At 36.8% G+C, this 19594-nt stretch overlaps 3 protein-coding genes across 3 annotated transcripts in view; 1 reads left to right on the plus strand and 2 right to left on the minus strand.

Moving 5' to 3' along the window:
• The window catches only part of LOC124386907 (carcinoembryonic antigen-related cell adhesion molecule 5-like), a 403644-nt gene that overhangs the window by 215401 nt on the left and 168649 nt on the right, over positions 1–19594 (plus strand). The window lies entirely within an intron of this gene.
• Positions 1–19594, minus strand: part of LOC124386910 (low affinity immunoglobulin gamma Fc region receptor II-like) — a 110378-nt gene that overhangs the window by 64413 nt on the left and 26371 nt on the right. The window lies entirely within an intron of this gene.
• LOC124386908 (B-cell receptor CD22-like) overlaps positions 5950–19594 on the minus strand; it is an 81150-nt gene continuing 67505 nt past the window's right edge. The window contains exons 9-15 of the mRNA XM_046850954.1: positions 10794–11069; positions 8829–9077; positions 8626–8733; positions 7597–7665; positions 7415–7498; positions 7173–7228; positions 5950–6843 (exon numbers count right to left, since the gene is read on the minus strand). Of these exons, the coding sequence (XP_046706910.1) occupies positions 6841–6843; positions 7173–7228; positions 7415–7498; positions 7597–7665; positions 8626–8733; positions 8829–9077; positions 10794–11069 (845 nt within the window). The 3' untranslated portion in view covers positions 5950–6840. The remainder of the gene's footprint in view (positions 6844–7172; positions 7229–7414; positions 7499–7596; positions 7666–8625; positions 8734–8828; positions 9078–10793; positions 11070–19594) is intronic.

The following is a 19594-nucleotide window of genomic DNA, read 5'->3' on the forward strand; positions in this document are numbered from 1 at the left end:
AAACCCCAGATCGAGGGAGATTCAGTGGTCTTGTATGTCTTCCATTTTCTAATAATTGCCCCCACAGTTGATTTCTTTACAGCTGTCATGGAGCGAGTAAAACAGGAGGCGGAAGCCGGAGTACAGCTCGCTCAGGTTTTAATGACGAGAGTGAGGGAAAGAGATACACATGGCAGTCCTTAGGTTGAGAGAGTCCGAGTGCGCGTGGGGAAGCGTAGCTGATCCGAGATGCGCTGAAAGGAAACGCGCAGCCAATACAGGATTTTGGAGTCCAGAATGAACGGAACACATACAGTCCTGCATGAAACCAGGAACACATACATTCACAACCAATACATACAATAACGAACAATGGAGTGAGTGTGAGTAAGGAGCTTATGTAGAAGCGGGGTGGAGTGATGATGAGCCCCCGGGGGAGCGTGATTAAGCCTGGAGCTCCAGAGAGAGCGGAGGCATGCTTGATGATGAGCCCCAGGTGTGCGTGGTTAAGCCTGGAGCTCTAGGGAGAGCGGAGACATAGTGAGCCACTAAAGGGGGCATGGCAGGTGGATCCCTGACAACACCAAGCTGCTTACCCATTGCAGATTCAGTCTTCCCAGCCTAGTGCAGGTCTACAATTTTGTTTCTGGTGGCCTTTGACAGCTCTTTGGTCTTGGCCATAGTGAAGTTTGAAGTCTGACTGTTTGAGGTTGTGGACCTGATAACCAGTTCAAACACTGGCCAATAATACAGGTAACAAGTAAAAAGAGGTTACAGGTCTGTGAGGGCCAGAGATTTTGCTTTGTAGGTGACCAAATACTTATTTCCCACCATAATTTGTAAATAAATTCTTTAAAAATCAGACAATGTGATTTTCTGCATTTTTATTTCGATTTTGTCTCTCATAGATAAAGTGTACCTATGATGAAAATAACAGGCCTCTTGCACAATTGGTGGCTGACTAAATACTTTTTGCCCCACTGTATGTAAAGATCTTTAGATGTAACTTATAATAATAACATCATTAATGGTTTAATTCTTCTATGGGAACTTCTTCAAAAGAAGATAATTCCAGAGGTAATTGAACCTGTTTTAAAATTGATAAACTCTTACATTAGCACTGGTTATGTACATAAACCCTTCAAACTTTCAGTTATCAATCCCTAACTGACACCTGACCTTGACCCTGTCAGCTGTCCAAATATAGGTCAATATTAAACCTCCCTTTGTGCTTACATGTACTTAGGAATAACAATTTTCAAATAAATTTGTCAGGATGACAAGGTGATGTAGGTGATGAAGGTGGGTAATGACCTGTTATTGGCCTCTGATCAGGCTTTTGTCTCTTTACTTGTTTTGCTTGACCTTAGTGCAGCTTTTGACAACATTGATCATACTGTAATGCTTGCTAGACTTGAGAACTTTGTTGGAATAAAGGGAAAGGCTCTCTCTTGGCTTAGGTCTAATTTGACTGATCGCTGTCAGTTTGTTGATATATATGGTGAATTTTCCACTCTTCAAGTAAAGTTTGGTGTTCCACAAGGATCTGTCTTAGACCCACTGCCTTTCTCTTTATATATGCTGCCTCTGGGTGAAATTATACATAAATATGGTATTTGCTATGCTAATGATACACAGCTGTATATTTCAGCAAAGCTAGATAAGAGAGATTAGCTTAACAATATTGAGGAGTGTGTAAAGGACATTATACAGTGGATGCTTGATAACTTTCTTCTGTTTTAATCAGATAAAATGGAAGTATTTGTACTAGGACCACATGCAGCCTGAAGTAAACGTTCGACACGTAGCATCTTTGGATGGTGTTTTATCTCAGTGTATACAGCTGTCAAAGACCTTGGTTTATTTATTGACCCTATCTTTCCTTTGAGGCTCACATGAATAATATTACCAGGATCACCTTCTTTCACCTTAGAAATATTGCTAAAATTTGAAATATGTCATTACAGCATGCAGAAAAACTAGTTTATGCTTTTCTTACATCTAGATTAGACTACTGTAATGCGCTACTGTCTGGGTGTTGGAGTAAGTGCATAAATAAGGTTCAGTTAGTCCAGAATGCAGCAGCAATGGTCCGTACTAGATCTAGAAAATATGACCACATCAGCCCCGTTTTAATCATCTACACTGCTCCCAATCAAATTTTGCATTGATTATAAAATACTACCACTGACGTATAAAGCACTTAACGGTCTCACGATGCAGTATCTGAGTGAACTTCTGTACCAGTATGATCCTCCACACCTACTTGGTAACAAATTGAAATTTAATTTGATGAATTATAAACATATCAAAAATTCATTAACTACAGAATCCTCGAATATTTATTTTAATGCTATGATTGTTCCGAATCTACTGTATTGCATGTCTAGTTGGTCTCAGGCATATAAAACATCGTTAAAATCACAAGAATCAGCCTCATCAGTACCATCATTGAAAAAGTACTGAGTAAATATAATATTTTGAGTTTTAAAAACCCCATTAAATATAACCAAATTTCTGCTCTATTTAAAATTATCCATAATATCACTGCTCCCCCTCTGAGAAAATTTGTCACACTAAATTCAGATAGACTTAATAAAGCCACATGGTCGACAGTCAAAGGAGAGTGTAGCGTTCCAAGATGCAGAACCACTTATGGGCAACATTTGTTCTTTTATAAAGCAGCGAGCTTTTGGAACACTCTTCCAAATGAAATTATTTCATTGTACAAACTTTAGCACATTTACACGCCTGACCAAGCAATGGCTATTGGCAAAGCAAACTTGTAAGCACTGAATGAATGTGATACGAACAATGTAGATTATGAGTGAGTGAGTGCTAGATTCATGAAGTGAAGAGTTTTTTTATGATGTGAGTGAAGTAAAGTTTTTCTTGTTAAGCAACTGTATATCACGGAGAGTGTTTTTAATGATAAGTGAAAAATGTTTCCATGTATGATACTGTATGTATTTTATGACTTTTTGTAAATGTAACATCTGTCTAGGGACTGCAGGTGGAAATTAGCATTTTTTTTTTGCTAATCATTAAATCATTATTTTTGCAAGTTGCCACTCACAGGACTCGCTCGTGAGGAACATCTCCGAAGAAGTGTATTTTTGGTTGTGAGAGAAGAAGAAACTTGTTCGGTATTTTCCATATAGACACATCCTGCTGTAGTCATGGTTACTGCTGTTGTATCTGATTTTAAATTTCAGACTTAGTATACAACTGGATCTAAATATTTGCCATAGTTTAATTAGACTATAAAGTTTTTGTTCCTGTTTAATTTATATTGATGCCACAGTTAGCAGAAGATCACTACACAAAAGCTGCATGTGTGTGCGAATCTTTAGATCCCTCATGTCACACCTCCAGGAGCTCAGCTGTATTCAGAGAGAAGCATTAAGCTGCATATTTATTTTATAAACTGGATAAAACGAAATATTTTTTAGAGATATGAAAGATGCAATACTAATCTACAGGTACACAAGAGTGACATGCGATTGGTTAAAACTGTGTGTGTGTTATGTGCCATTTAAAACAGGAAGAGTCTCCTGCAATTTATAATTCTCCAGGGGGGGATTTTTTACTTGTATTTGTTTATATTCAGAGAAAATGTTTTGTTCTTTTAGATTTCTATTCCTATTATTTGTCTTATATCTTGAATTAAATATTTTTCTGTTCAAGTATGAATTCACTGAAGCAAGTCCCTGATATGACAGACCTGTCCCATCTCTACTAAAGGTGTGATAAAGGTTGGTTTTAAGTAATCTGCCTTGCAGGTGCAGGTCATCCAGATTAATCATTATCAAGAATTCTGGGTAACACAGATCGCCTGAATGGCTGCCTCCACTGTGATACTGCTGCCCTCTGCTGGCTGCTGTAGGTGTAGCACAGCCTCTTACCATAATAATAGTAAATGTTGATTTTTTACTGTAAAATATGAATGAAGCAATTTTCTGGCTCCCTTGAAAAAAGTGTGCGATCTTTACTTTGTGTAGTCTGTGTTAGTGTCATTAACAACATTGATTTTAATACCAGGTTGATTTACACGCCCCTAAACCTGAATTCTACTTAGACAATTGAATTCTTCTTCAGGACTAAGAGGAAATGCGCTGATGAGGAATTTCTCTAGCAGAGTTTAACACTGAATCTTTGTTTTTCACTTTATAATAATTGTTTGATTGTCTGAATCACTGGTGTAATCTTCATTTCCTGTGTTGTGTTATGGACATTTTCAGTGTCATGTTAATCCTGAACATCAGTGTAGCAGTGTGTAGACATTTACTCCTGAACTTTACTGCACTGAGATAATATACGACAATGAAAAGACAACAATAAATCAGTGATAATAGATTTAATGTTACATTAAAAACAATGGAAATAAAGTACAAATATTTATTTTTCTCTGTAACCAGCTTTGCAACACACTGAAATATGAATAAATGAACTATACAGTTTTATAGCAGGTGAAGCTGCAGCCAGTGATCACACCTGCTGGAGCTCATTTTAGCTTCCTGTATTTTTTATTCTTTTAATTAGAGTGTATAACCCTCTTATAGCCTCTACAACATGAAGAAGCCCAATTTATTAATTATTACCAAAGAATCTACACAGAAAATGTACTAGAATAGAAAAATAAAACTATGATTTAAAAAGAAAAGTTGTGTTGTGTTTATAATGTTAAAATATGCAAACAAGCAAAAAACATACAAAGTTTACTTTCAGCAAAGAGTAGAAAAATAAAAGCATTAAAAGAAAAAATATATCAGAAATGTTTCTGTGTACAGGAAGGAGATGATACTCTACTGCTGTGTACAGGAAGGAGATGATTATTATACTCTACTGCTGTGTACAGGAAGGAGATGATTATACTCTACTGCTGTGTACAGGAAGGAGATGATTATTATACTCTACTGCTGTGTACAGGAAGGAGATGATTATACTCTACTGCTGTGTACAGGAAGGAGATGATACTCTACTGCTGTGTACAGGAAGGAGATGATACTCTACTGCTGTGTACAGGAAGGAGATGATTATTATACTCTACTGCTGTGTACAGGAAGGAGATGATGATACTCTACTGCTGTGTACAGGAAGGAGATGATTATTATACTCTACTGCTGTGTACAGGAAGGAGATGATGATACTCTACTGCTGTGTACAGGAAGGAGATGATACTCTACTGCTGTGTACAGGAAGGAGATGATACTCTACTGCTGTGTACAGGAAGGAGATGATGATACTCTACTGCTGTGTACAGGAAGGAGATGATTATACTCTACTGCTGTGTACAGGAAGGAGATGATTATTATACTCTACTGCTGTGTACAGGAAGGAGATGATTATTATACTCTACTGCTGTGCACAGGAAAAGGAGGAGTAGATGTTACTTTATGAGGAATCTCTGGTGCTTTATCTTTAGCAGGAGGACAGTTTTAGAGCTTCTACAACATGAAAAAGCCCAATTTATTAATTATTACCAAAGAATCAACACAGAAAATGTACTAGAATAGAAAAATAAAACTATGATTTAAAAAGAAAAGTTATATGTTGTGTTTATAATGTTAAAATATGCAAACAAGCAAAGAACATACCAAGTTTACTTTCAGCAAAGAGTAAAAAAATAAAAGCATTAAAAGAAAAATATATCAGAAATGTTTCTGTGTACAGGAAGGAGATGATGATACTCTACTGCTGTGTACAGGAAGGAGATGATGATACTCTACTGCTGTGTACAGGAAGGAGATGATTATTATACTCTACTGCTGTGTACAGGAAGGAGATGATACTCTACTGCTGTGTACAGGAAGGAGATGATGATACTCTACTGCTGTGTACAGGAAGGAGATGATGATACTCTACTGCTGTGTACAGGAAGGAGATGATTATTATACTCTACTGCTGTGTACAGGAAGGAGATGATTATTATACTCTACTGCTGTGTACAGGAAGGAGATGATTATTATACTCTACTGCTGTGTACAGGAAGGAGATGATGATACTCTACTGCTGTGTACAGGAAGGAGATGATGATACTCTACTGCTGTGCACAGGAAAAGGAGGAGTAGATGTTACTTTATGAGGAATCTCTGGTGCTTTATCTTTAGCAGGAGGACAGTTTGAGAGCTTCTATGAGGCAGATGTTGTGAGTGCTGTCTTTTTTGCAGCATTATGCTGGGAAGCAGCAAAAGAACTCGAAAAGCAAAGAAGCTGAACAAACTGATAAAGAAGGCTGGGTCTGTTCTGGGATGCTACCTGGATGCTTTTGATGTGGTCATGACAAAGAAGGAACTGAACACCTACAGTAATGGCATCATTCTGCTTCACTATGGAATGATACAGGGGGTATTTTATATTTCACAAATCACCATCACTCTGTATTGTGCTTCATCACTCACAAGATAGTTTGTGAATTTTCTCTGAATGACCTCAGTGTGGATCTGAAGGTGGTTTTCTGTTTACTGCACTGCTGCTTACTGACTATATAATTGTACTTAAACAGATTATTGTGGATGATCTGCTGATCAGATCTTATTTTACTGTAAATCTACTTTCACTCTAATATTTACTCAGAGGACTGATATTTACAGTTATTTATTATTTATATACTATTTATAGAATTACTGAAAATGTTTACTAATTTGATTGTATTATATTTATATTATATATTTTAAAGCACACAGAACTTAATTTGCTGCTGATAATAATGATGTTGATTAAATGTGTATTTTAAAAGACTTTTTTTTATAATTTTGCTGTTTTTGGGGAAAAATACAGTACAGAAGACAAACAAAAACACAATGTTTCCAGCTGTCTGTTAGATGACTGCAGCTTCATCAGTGTACACAGACACATGGCTCACTGCAGAGAGAAAAACAAAGAAATTGAAATAAATAAGGTTATGAATCCATATTTCCTGATATTATATCCTGATATCCATTTTACAAACGATTGAACTTTTTAAATAAGTGATTTTGCATGTTCATAACTAACAGCTCATAACTGTGTAAGTAGAATGAGATGATGGTGAGTTATCTAGACACCAAACTAACATGAAGACTGGACAAACTGTGAGACGGTTTTGTGTACTGGATGAATTGTGTAACTGCTGGATGCCCAATGCACCTTTAAAATAATTCATGATGTTTCATTGTCTTTAATTTTTATACTGTAAATGCCATGAATCTCACCTCCATGTTGTGCTTCAGCTTTGAGTAAACAGTAACATCATCCACATTGGCCTTATCTAGATGGAATAAAAATATCCGGAATGAATGGAAAAATAACAACTCATCTAAATTGTTGAATAGAAAATGATCTGATAATTGTCTATAATATCAGTTCTGATAGTGCAGTTTCTATTCACAGGTTTATATTCATCTTTGAAGCAATACATTTTTTCTTTACAGTAACTGATGTATTTTTTCTCTACCTTTTGTTCTCCTTGTTTTTTTCAGTGGCTTTAGTTTAAGCTTAGCATAAGTCACATCACCAACACTGGGTTCATCATCAGCACCTGCAGTTGAAGAGAATAAAACCATCCCAATGACCTTTAGCCATTTAATACATCAGTCATCACTCAGAACCCTATAAATAATTCATTATAAACTCTACCATTGTTCCTGTTTGCCTTCTTTTTCTTCACTCTTCGCTTCATTTCTCTGCTCTCAGCTGCAGCTTCACCTGAACACAGTGCAGTGTGGTGATCACTACAGGACTCTTCTGTACTTTACTCTATAGAGCTGATCTACAGTTAACACTCTTTATTTAGCGTCCTATAGTTAGTAGTAATGTGATCACTAGTCCTTGGTCTGGTCAGGATTCGAGCTGCTGATTTTGGAACAGACTGTAATTTATTTAGTGTGACCTTATTTACCCCAGGAAGAAGTTCACTACAGTGATCACTGTGGGGAAATAAAGACATTCATCAGATCTACAGCCAATAGAACTGGAGAAATCAAGAACTTCTTGGTATAATTGGTGTGAGACAGGCATGGTGGTGGTACAGTCAACTCTAATTCATCTATGTATAATCTGAAGGAGGTGTCTGGGATTGTTTAGTTTTCAAGAGTAATCTAAAACAAATAAACAGATCTGATTCAATTACTTTAATGTCAGTGAGCCTTCATAGAGCTCAGAATGCTGTTATACCTCAGAGCAGAGGGTGATGAGGAAATATGACCAAATTAAAGAGGAGCAGGTGAATCCAGATTAGAAACTATACATCATTTAACAGTGTGATTGTGTCATCAAGAAGGTAAAAGCACTAAAAATGAATTACAATTAATTGATTCCCACTTCTACAACTTTTGTGCAAGAAAAGGAAGAGTTTGAGTGAGTAAAGATGAAAAACATATAAATGATACGCCACAATAAAATTAACAGATAAAAGCTGAGACACAGGAGGATCATTTGAATATGAAGATAAATTAATGTAATTACAAATCTGAGCTACACAACCAGTAATGAAGTCATATTTACAAATACTTTTAATGATTTAGCAAAAACTCTATTATAAGTGGCTCAATGGATCTCACAGCCAAAATTATGTGGAAAAATAAAGATAATAATAAATTAATGAATAAATGTGATACAAAATTCAACATTTTGTTTTCATAACATATCAGAAGCAGTTATTCAGACCTTTCTTTCTTTTGCAGCACCACAGCAGGATCATTAAAATCACTACAGCAAAGAACAAAAGTCCCAAACCCACAGCCACTGCTACTGTTCCACCACTGACTGTAGAACCTGAGAAAATACAGCAGAATTGTGTATTTAAACACTGCAATTTTAAACTGGGCTTGTTAAAGAGAACAAAAATAAATAAGCAGAAGGTTTCTCACATCTGACTGAGATCCAGCTTCTGGATGACTCTCCTCTCTCTGGGTGTTTACAGTGGTAGAAACCTTCATCTGACTTTGAGACTTTATGGATGATCATCTCTCCTGTAGTCTGGTTCTGGACGACTGATCCATCTTTATAGAAATCAGCTCGGAGGTTTGAGGGATTTGTGTTACGATATAAACAGTGTAGAGTCAGAGGATGTCCCTCAGTCACAGGATGGACAGAACTCTCCAGGATCACATCACCATCTAGAACACAGAAAATCACATTTACAGCTAAACATGATTCCAGCTAGAAATGAAATCCACTACAAGGTGTTTATTGAGAATATATTTACTTTTTTTCATGTATTCAGGCAAATTTTATTTCTGATTTTGCTTTTAACAGTGGACATTTTCCTAAAGCAGCTTTATAAAGATAAATAGACTGAGATTATTGTGATCATTTATCTGTATTTAAATGGACTTATTAAACCTGATGATTTTAAAGAGGTTTCATTCAAGTCTGCAGAAAACTCTAGACACGAGTTTAGGAGAAAATATTCACCTGAATTTTGTCTTCATCAGTACAGATTTCGGATGTCAGACATTGTTTTTATTTACGGCTCATTACTGATTCTACAAAATTGTTCAGATAAAAACATCTGATACCACAAAGTGCTATAAACTGAAGCTTGTCTACTGTATGTTCTCATACTAATGAACTGATACAAAAATTTGAGCAATTTAAAAGTATTTTTATGATTAATGACACACAGCACAGAATCAGCATAAGGTGCTGTGAATTATTCAGTGGTGGGAGGTCAGGGCAGCAAAGTCTTCTCTGCTGGCCTAAACACTATCAGAAACACTGACCTACATTTACAACCTGATTTTTAATATTTGTTCCATGAAATTGTATTAATTTATTTCCAACAGTTTATTCTCTTCATGTCGTAGTGTTTCTCTTGGCTGCACTGCATGTATGTGGATGTTAGGTTGTTTTTTTTGTCCAATCAGATTTCAGCCTCTATGTGCTGCCATGTCAGTCTAATCTGCCCAGGGCCTTCAAAGTCTGTACTGCTAGCCTTTTATTTTTTTACCATAGTCTCTATAAGAAAAAGCTCTGTTTCTTTAACCAATCAGATTTCATATTCGCCTCACAGGACCATATAGCTGGCCGAGAATAGCATCAGAATTCTTCCGTCTTCTGATTTGTTGGTCAGAGGGAAACTGTTACAGCCAAGTTCGACTGGCAAAACACGTGTGTAGCTCTGCACACATTAATACATATGAGTTAGACTTTTCTATGCCTACAGAGCAAGAGAAATTTATTTGGTTGCGGACATAATTAAAAATACTTTTTTCAAGAAAAGCTAGATGTCTAAGAGAGGTCGGCCAACCCCGGAGCTAGATATCGTGTCTCAGCCCGTAAAAGGGTTTGTTCACCACTTCCAGACCAGTGAATACGAGCAATACCACTGGATTACATTTATACATTTACATTTTATCATTTTTGTCATGTTATTAGACAAATATTGATTCTGAACTGCTGCAGATGTTGTAGGTGCACAGTTGCGGTTGTAGTGTAGAGGTTTGGAGTCTTAACTGGGTTTGTTGCTTTAGTAAAATGTTATTCACCCTCCATATGTGAAATGCCCCTCTCTCTGTAATGCCACACATTGTTATATTGTGTTTTTGTATTGTATTGATGGTTTCTATAATTGTGACGTGAAAGTGGTGGTATTAAGAGGTGGATTAAGTCGGGTGCGTCCTCACTGAAGGCCCAGGTTTCAAATGCACGGCCCGCCACTGTAATTACTGCAAATGTGGATCTTCTAAACTATTCCCAGAAGTATTTCACCAAAGAGATGTTCATGTCTTTCATAATAGTCCTTCCAGTGGGAAAATCTTCATGTTCTGAATATTCTGTAATGAAACATTTCTCTTTCTCTTTAACAGTAAACACACTACATGAAGACTCACCATGAACTGTGATGTTGACAGGATTACTGTTTTCTCCAGATTCAGACTCACACCAGTAAACTCCAGTGTAGGATGTGGAGAGGAAGCTGATGTTACATGTAGATCCTGTAACTGATCCCCACTGTGAACAATCTAACACTCCTTCACTGTCTGTGTATCGTCTCACTGTCCATCCAGTAGAGTTACTCTGGTCCTCACAGCTCAGTGAGAGAGAGTCACGAGTAAAGTGTTGAGTTCTGCTGGGACTGATGATCAGAGACACTGGAGGAGATTCACCTTAAACACAGAAAACAGCCAATTCTAACAATTTCCTCATTGTAAAGTAAATCACATCAGCACATGCTGTTATACATGATATAGTGTCATTATGAACCAGTTCCTGAGTCCTGTATGATACACAGAAATGCTATATTTCATTCTGACGAGGGTGGAGACATCAGAACATACAGAGAACACAAGGAAAATTAATCTACCTTCTATTTATTTATAACTAAATGTTGCATTTATACGATCTTTCCATCATCATGCAATGTTTGCATTGCTAATTTCCCTCACCAGAGATCCATAGAGGCTGTGGATTGCTGTACAGTATGTGACTGACTGGTTCTCCTCTCTCCTCTACACACATAAACTCCTGTGTGATAAAGAGCAGAAGGACTGAGAGTATAGTTGCCTCCAGATCCTCTGCTGTTGTTTGAGAGAAGCTCCACATACATGACATAGTCAGTATTTTTTATTTGAGTTACACCGTCTCTGTAGGGAACAACTGTGTACCAGCTGAATGTCCAGTCTGTAGAGGAGTCTGTAACCTCACAGCTTAGAGTCACTGAGTCTCCTTCAGTCAGCCAGTTCTGTGGAGATACACTCAGTACTGCCTGTGGTCTCTCTGTTACATGGGAAGTTCAGAACATTTTGAGACTTATTTAATAAACATTAATACATTTTCACAGGTCTCAAAAAATAAAACCCACACTCACCTGATACAGTCAGTGTAACAGCATCACTGAGGTGTGAGGAACGTGAGCCTCCACTCTCTCTTCCTTTACAGGTGTATTTACCTGTGTGTGTCACTCTAACAAAACGAATCCTGTACATCTGTACACTACTGACAGGACTGAGTGAAGCATCTTTATACCAGCTGTACTGCCACCTAGATACACTTTTATCCTGTATCTCACATCTCAGAGTGACAGTGTCTCCACTGAACACCTGTTTATCAGGATTTATAGATGCCACTGGTTTTGGTCTTGCTATTGAAAAAAAAACAGGGCATCTATTAAAAATAATTCAAAAAGTCATACAAGCATCCACAGTTTTCCTCATTTGAATTTCTATAAAGGTGCAGTCCTCACAGTGGTTTAGATATCATTAGTTAAAAATGAGAGAAGGGACAATTTAACAGCAAAAATTAAATTCAGTACAAACACTACAGTGAAGAATTCCACTGGTTCAGGTCTTACTATAAAAAATAATAGAAGATTAAACAATGTAATAAAATCATGTAATTAATTTTTGCTAGAAGTATATAATGATGAGGGAGAAATAATGAATGCACCTGTTGACCTTTATTATCACTTTTGAATAATTTCCACACAAACTTTTCTTTAATAATTTAAGGTCTGTTAATGTAGGTTTACATGTTTGCTTTTCATGTAATGAACACATTTATATCTAAATAAATGTACTGGAAAGTTTAGCTGTAGTATTTATGCTACTGATGATAATCATTGAACTTGTCAGGTCAAATAATTGTATCGACTACAGTTCCAAGCAAGAATCAAAGCCTTCAAACATGGAAACAAATACAATCACCATTCACTCAATCATTCTCATTCATCCTGCAACTGACTGAGAACAGAATAACTTAATTACACACTCAACTGATACAGTCAGTTTCAGATGTACTGTATAATACACCATAAGAAAATATTCATCACTGTGTAACTGCATATTTCGATTTTACATCAAAAACCACACTCACCTGATACAGTCAGTGTAACAGCATCACTGAGGTGTGAGGAACGTGAGCCTCCACTCTCTCTTCCTTTACAGGTGTATTTACCTGTGTGTGTCACTTCAACACTACTGATTGTGTACATCTGTACACTACTGACAGGACTGAGTGAAGCATCTTTATACCAGCTGTACTGCCACCTAGATACACTTTCATCCTGTATCTCACATCTCAGAGTGACAGTGTCTCCACTGAACACCTGTTTATCAGGATTTATAGATGCCACTGGTTTAGGTCTTGCTGTTGGAAAAAAAACAGGGCATCTATTTAAAATAATTTAAAAAGTCATACAAGCATCCACAGTTTTCCTCATTTGAATTTCTATAAAGGTGCAGTCCTCACAGTGGTTTAGATATCATTAGTTAAAAATGAGAGAAGGGACAATTTAACAGCAAAATCGAAATTCAGTACAAACACTACAGTGAAGAATTCCACTGGTTCAGGTCTTACTATAAAAAATAATAGAAGATTAAACAATGATAATAAAATCATGTAATTAATTTTTGCTAGAAGTATATAATGATGAGGGAGAAATAATGAAATAATGAGTGCACCTGTTGCCCTTTATTATCACTTTTGAATAATTTCCACACAAACTTTTCTTTAATAATTTAAGGTCTGTTAATGTAGGTTTACATGTTTGCTTTTCATGTAATAAACACATTTATATCTAAATAAATGTACTGGAAAGTTTAGCTGTAGTATTTATGCTACTGATGATAATCATTGAACTTGTCAGGTCAAATAATTGTATCGACTACAGTTCCAAGCAAGAATCAAAGCCTTCAAACATGGAAACAAATACAATCACCATTCACTCAATCATTCTCATTCATCCTGCAACTGACTGAGAACAGAATAACTTAATTACACACTCAACTGATACAGTCAGTTTCAGATGTACTGTATAATACGCCATAAGAAAATATTAATTACTGTGTAACTGCATATTTCGATTTTACATGGGTCAAAAAACACACTCACCTGATACAGTCAGTGTAACAGCATCACTGAGGTGTGAGGAACGTGAGCCTCCACTCTCTCTTCCTTTACAGGTGTATTTACCTGTGTGTGTCACTTCAACACTACTGATTCTGTACATCTGTACACTACTGACAGGACTGAGTGAAGCATCTTTATACCAGCTGTACTGCCACCTAGATACACTTTCATCCTGTATCTCACATCTCAGAGTGACAGTGTCTCCACTGAACACCTGATTATCAGGATTTATAGATGCCACTGGTTTAGGTCTTGCTGTTGGATAAAAAACAGGGCATCTATTTAAAATAATTAAAGAAGTCATACAAGCCGCCACAGTTCTCCTTATTTTTTATTTCTATACGGGTTCAAGACTAGCAGTGGCTTGGATATCATTAGGAAAAGTGAAAGAGAACGGACCATTTACTAGCAAAATCCAAATTTAGTAAAAAGATTAGTAAAGTAAAGAAATCCCACCTACATCTTACAAAACCAGAGAGAGGCAGTATCTGTGAATGTAGCAATTGTGTGATTCACCTCAATTTCCAATGAAGACAACCATTTGCCATCCCAGACAGCACAGGTTGTTAACAAGGGATTTTCACCCCCTCCAATAGTAGATTCCTACATAGGTGGTGCTCAGCCATAACTCCAAAAAATGTGTTTTACTTTAAACTCACGGCTATGATTGACATGGGGATAAAGAAGGAGTCAATCTCATTTTTGTATGGACTTCCTCTTTTCCTCCTTCCTCGCAGCTCCATCCTTAGCATTCTTCTACTGATATACCCCATGTCTCTTTTTTGCACATGTCCAAACCATCTCAATCGCACCTCCCTTGCCTTGCCTCCAAAAATGTCCTACATGAGCTGTCCCTTTAATGAACTCGTTTCTACTCCTGTATATCCTTTTCACTCCCAATGAAAATCTCAACATTTTCAGCTCTGTCACATCCAGCTCCATTTCTTCTCTTTTAGTCAATGCCACTGTCTCTAAACCATACAACAAAGCAGGTCTCAGCACAGTCCTTTTAACTTTCTTTCACTCTTGCAGATACCTTTCTATTACAATTGACCCATGCCACTCTTCTCCACCCACTCCACCCTGCCTGCACACTTTTCTTCACTTCTCTAACACACTCTCCATAACTTAGCACAGTTGACTCCAGGTATCTAAACTCCTCCACACCATGGGTGCCAGGAGGAAAAAAACCAGTCGGTGGCATTCCAAAGCTTCCTCCCTTGTCGCTCCCACGGGGCTGTTCTCAGGGCACAGAGGGGGTGGCGTACACCTAACTATACATTGCCTGTCTATTCCACAGTGCCCTCCAGCAGTCAGTCTGTTAACCCTGCGATGATCCGTGCTTCAGGGTAGAGCAACCTTCAGCGAGTGCCTCCCTCTTCTTCCTCCTGGTCCTGTAGCAGATGGGGGAAGCTGCCATCTCTCAGGAGGCCACAGCAGCTGCAGGGCAGTGCTCCAGCCACTCTGGGCAGACCGGAGACCAGTCTCAAGAGACTTTGTGGTTTCCAAGAAGAATAGGGCATTGCGACCTATTCTAGATCTGCGCTCCTTGAACTGTTTGTTACTGAGGCTCAGCTTTCGGATGCTTACTCTCAAGCAAGTCGTGTCTCAAATCAGGTCCAAGAACTGGTTTGTCACGGTAGATCTTACTCGCCATCAGAAGGACATCCATCCTTCTGTCCCACAGGAAGTTCCTGTGTTTTGCTTTCAGAGGCAAAGCTTATTAAATGTTGAACTGCAAATTGTATAATGTCCACCATAGGCTTTACACACTCACCTGATACAGTCAGTGTAACAGCATCACTGAGGTGTGAGGAACGTGAACCTCCACTCTCACTTCCTTTACAGGTGTATTTACCTGTGTGTGTCACTTCAACACTACTGATTGTGTACATCTGTACACTACTGACAGGGCTGAGTGAAGCATCTTTATACCAGCTGTACTGCCACCTAGATACACTTTCATCCTGTATCTCACATCTCAGAGTGACAGTGTCTCCACTGAACACCTGTTTATCAGGATTTATAGATGCCACTGGTTTTGGTCTTACTATAAAATATAATAGGAAATTAAACAGTGTTATAAAATCATTAAACACATATTGCTATACGTATATAATGATGAGAGAGAAATAGTGAAATAGTGAATGCACCAGTTCACCTTCATAAACTGTGTTAAGTTTAAACATAAACGTGTTTAATAATTTTAAGGTCTGTTAATGTAAACTTTTACATGTTTATGTTTAATGTAATGAACACATTTAGGTTCAGTTAAACTGTACTGGAGAGTGTAGCTGTAGCCTTTATCCTACTGCTGAACAGAGGTGGCAAAAGTACACACATATTTTACTTAAGTAGAAGTACAGATACTCATGACTTAATAAACTCTTGTAAATCTTGAAGTACTGAGTGTAAGTTTTTTTTTTACTCAAGTTAAAGTATAGATGTTTGGGCCCTAACATGTACTTAAGTAAAAAGTAGTCTTTACTACTGCTTCTTCTAGTGTCAGGCTGGTAACTGAACCTTATGTTATATATTAATATTAGGGCTGTCAATCGATTCCAATATTTAATCGTGATTAAATGAATGATTGTCATGAGTTAACTCACGATTATGCGCAACTTAATTGCACATTTGTATCTGTTGTAAATGTACCTTCAATTAATACTTTCTTTCACTCTTGCAGATACCTTTCTATTACAATTGACCCATGCCACTCTTCTCCACCCACTCCACCCTGCCTGCACACTTTTCTTCACTTCTCTAACACACTCTCCATAACTTAGCACAGTTGACTCCAGGTATCTAAACTCCTCCACACCATGGGTGCCAGGAGGAAAAAAACCAGTCGGTGGCATTCCAAAGCTTCCTCCCTTGTCGCTCCCACGGGGCTGTTCTCAGGGCACAGAGGGGGTGGCGTACACCTAACTATACATTGCCTGTCTATTCCACAGTGCCCTCCAGCAGTCAGTCTGTTAACCCTGCGATGATCCGTGCTTCAGGGTAGAGCAACCTTCAGCGAGTGCCTCCCTCTTTCTCCTCCTGGTCCTGTAGCAGATGGGGGAAGCTGCCTTCTCTCAGGAGGCCACAGCAGCTGCAGGGCAGTGCTCAGCCGCTCTGGGCAGACCGGAGACCAGTCTCAAGAGACTTTGTGGTTTCCAAGAAGGATAGGGCATTGCGACCTATTCTAGATCTGCGCTCCTTGAACTGAGGCTCAGCTTTAGGATTCTTACTCTCAAGCAGGTCATGTCTCAAATCAGGTCCAAGAACTGGTTTGTCAGGGTAGATCTTACTCGCCATCAGAAGGACATCCGTCCTTCTGTCCCACAGGAAGTTCCTGAGTTTTGCTTTCAGAGGCAAAGCTTATTAAATGTCGAACTGCAAATTGTATAATGTCCAAAATAGCCTTTACACACTCACCTGATACAGTCAGTGTAACAGCATCACTGAGGTGTGAGGAACGTGAGCCTCCACTCTCACTTCCTTTACAGGTGTATTTACCTGTGTGTGTCACTTCAACACTACTGATTGTGTACATCTGTACACTACTGACAGGACTGAGTGAAGCATCTTTATACCAGCTGTACTGCCACCTAGATACACTTTCATCCTGTATCTCACATCTCAGAGTGACAGAGTCTCCACTGAACACCTGATTATCAGGATTTATAGACGCCACTGGTTTTGGTCTTACTATAAAATATAATAAGAAATTAAGCAGTGTTATAAAATCATTAAACACATATTGCTATACGTATATAATGATGAGAGAGAAATAGTGAAATAGTGAATGCACCGGTTCACCTTCATAAACTGTGTTAAGTTTAAACATAAACGTGTTTAATAATTTTAAGGTCTGTTAATGTAAACTTTTACATATTTATGTTTAATGTACTGAACCTAAATGTGTTCATTACATTAAACTTTATCCTACTGATGAACAGAGGTGGCAAAAGTACACACATATTTTACTTAAGTAGAAGTACAGATACTCATGACCTAATAAACTCTTGTAAATCTTGAAGTACTGAGTGTAAGTTTTTTTTTACTCAAGTTAAAGTATAGATGTTTGGGCCCTAACATGTACTTAAGTAAAAAGTAGTCTTTACTACTGCTTCTTCTAGTGTCAGGCTGGTAACTGAACCTAATGTTATATATTAATATTAGGGCTGTTAATCGATTCCAATATTTAATCGTGATTAAATGAATGATTGTCATGAGTTAACTCACGATTATGCGCAACTTAATTGCACATTTGTATCTGTTGTAAATGTACCTTCAATTAATACTTTTCAAGTATTTCATACTCTAATCAACATAGACATGGACAAATATTGATGCTTTATGCAAATGTATGTTTATTATCAGTAAAACCAGACTCAATATAGTGCATACAGACAAAATATTATTTTAAATGTTGTAAAGTAATTATGGTATTTTAAATTACATAAATAATCAGTTTACCAAACAAAACCTTTGCTGTTTCCACACTGACTTTTAATGAGGTGATACCGGAAAAACTGTATCTCATAACTTTTATATGGATTACAGAATCAGAGAATATTTGTTTTCTATGTGCACTGGTGCGTTTGTCGACCTCAGAGGGTTATTTGTGTGCATCATTGCGAACTTTGGTGCTGATTTTGGACTTGTTGCATCAGTAAAACAAATGTGTACTGATTAAAATTTATTTTTCAGTAGAGTTTATTTATTAGTTTATATTTAAGTATTAAGAAAAATTGTGAAGTAAAGTACTGATACAAAAAAAATCTACTTAAGTACAGGAACAAAGTATTTGTACTTAGTAACTTCCCACCTCTGCTGCTGAAAATCATTGAACTTGTCAGATCAAATAATTCTATTGACTATATTTCCAAGCAAAATCATGAAAATGGAAACCACTTCAATGACCATTCACTCCATAATTTTTCTTCAATCTGCAACTGACTGACCAAAAAAAAAAAACCTTAATTACACACTCACCTGATACAGTCAGTGTAATAGCATCACTGAGGTGTGAGGAACGTGAGCCTCCACTCTCTCTTCCTTTACAGGTGTATTTACCTGTGTGTCACTTCAACACTACTGATTGTGTACATCTGTACACTACTGACAGGACTGAGTGAAGCATCTTTATACCAGCTGTACTGCCACCTAGATACACTTTCATCCTGTATCTCACATCTCAGAGTGACAGTGTCTCCACTGAACACCTGTTTATCAGGATTTATAGATGCCACTGGTTTGGGTTTCACTGTAGGAAATAACAGAGCATCAAATATCATGATTTATGAGCATATAATCATGATAGAAAAACAATGACTGCTAAGTTTGCATTTCTTAAGTATATTTGATTGTTTCTAAATAAATCATGTTTTGAGTAAATTCAAATAATGACAGATGGCAGGAGTTCTTTTTTGTTTCTAAGCCATGATTGAAAAATCAACTACAAGATCAGTGCACGTTACAAATAATAATTATGGGTTCAATAATAATAATAATAATAATAATAATAATAATAATAATAATAATAATAATAATAATAATAATAATAATAATAATAATAATAATAATAATAATAATAATAATAATAATAATAATAATAATAATAATAATAATAATAATAATAATAATAATAATAATAATAATAATAATAATAATAATAATAATAATAATAATAATAATAATAATAATAATAATAATAATAATAATAATAATAATAATAATAATAATAATAATAATAATAATAATAATAATAATAATAATAATAATAATAATAATAATA

The sequence above is a fragment of the Silurus meridionalis genome, chromosome 6 (genome assembly GCF_014805685.1).
Source record: "Silurus meridionalis isolate SWU-2019-XX chromosome 6, ASM1480568v1, whole genome shotgun sequence".
Lineage (NCBI taxonomy): Eukaryota > Metazoa > Chordata > Actinopteri > Siluriformes > Siluridae > Silurus > Silurus meridionalis.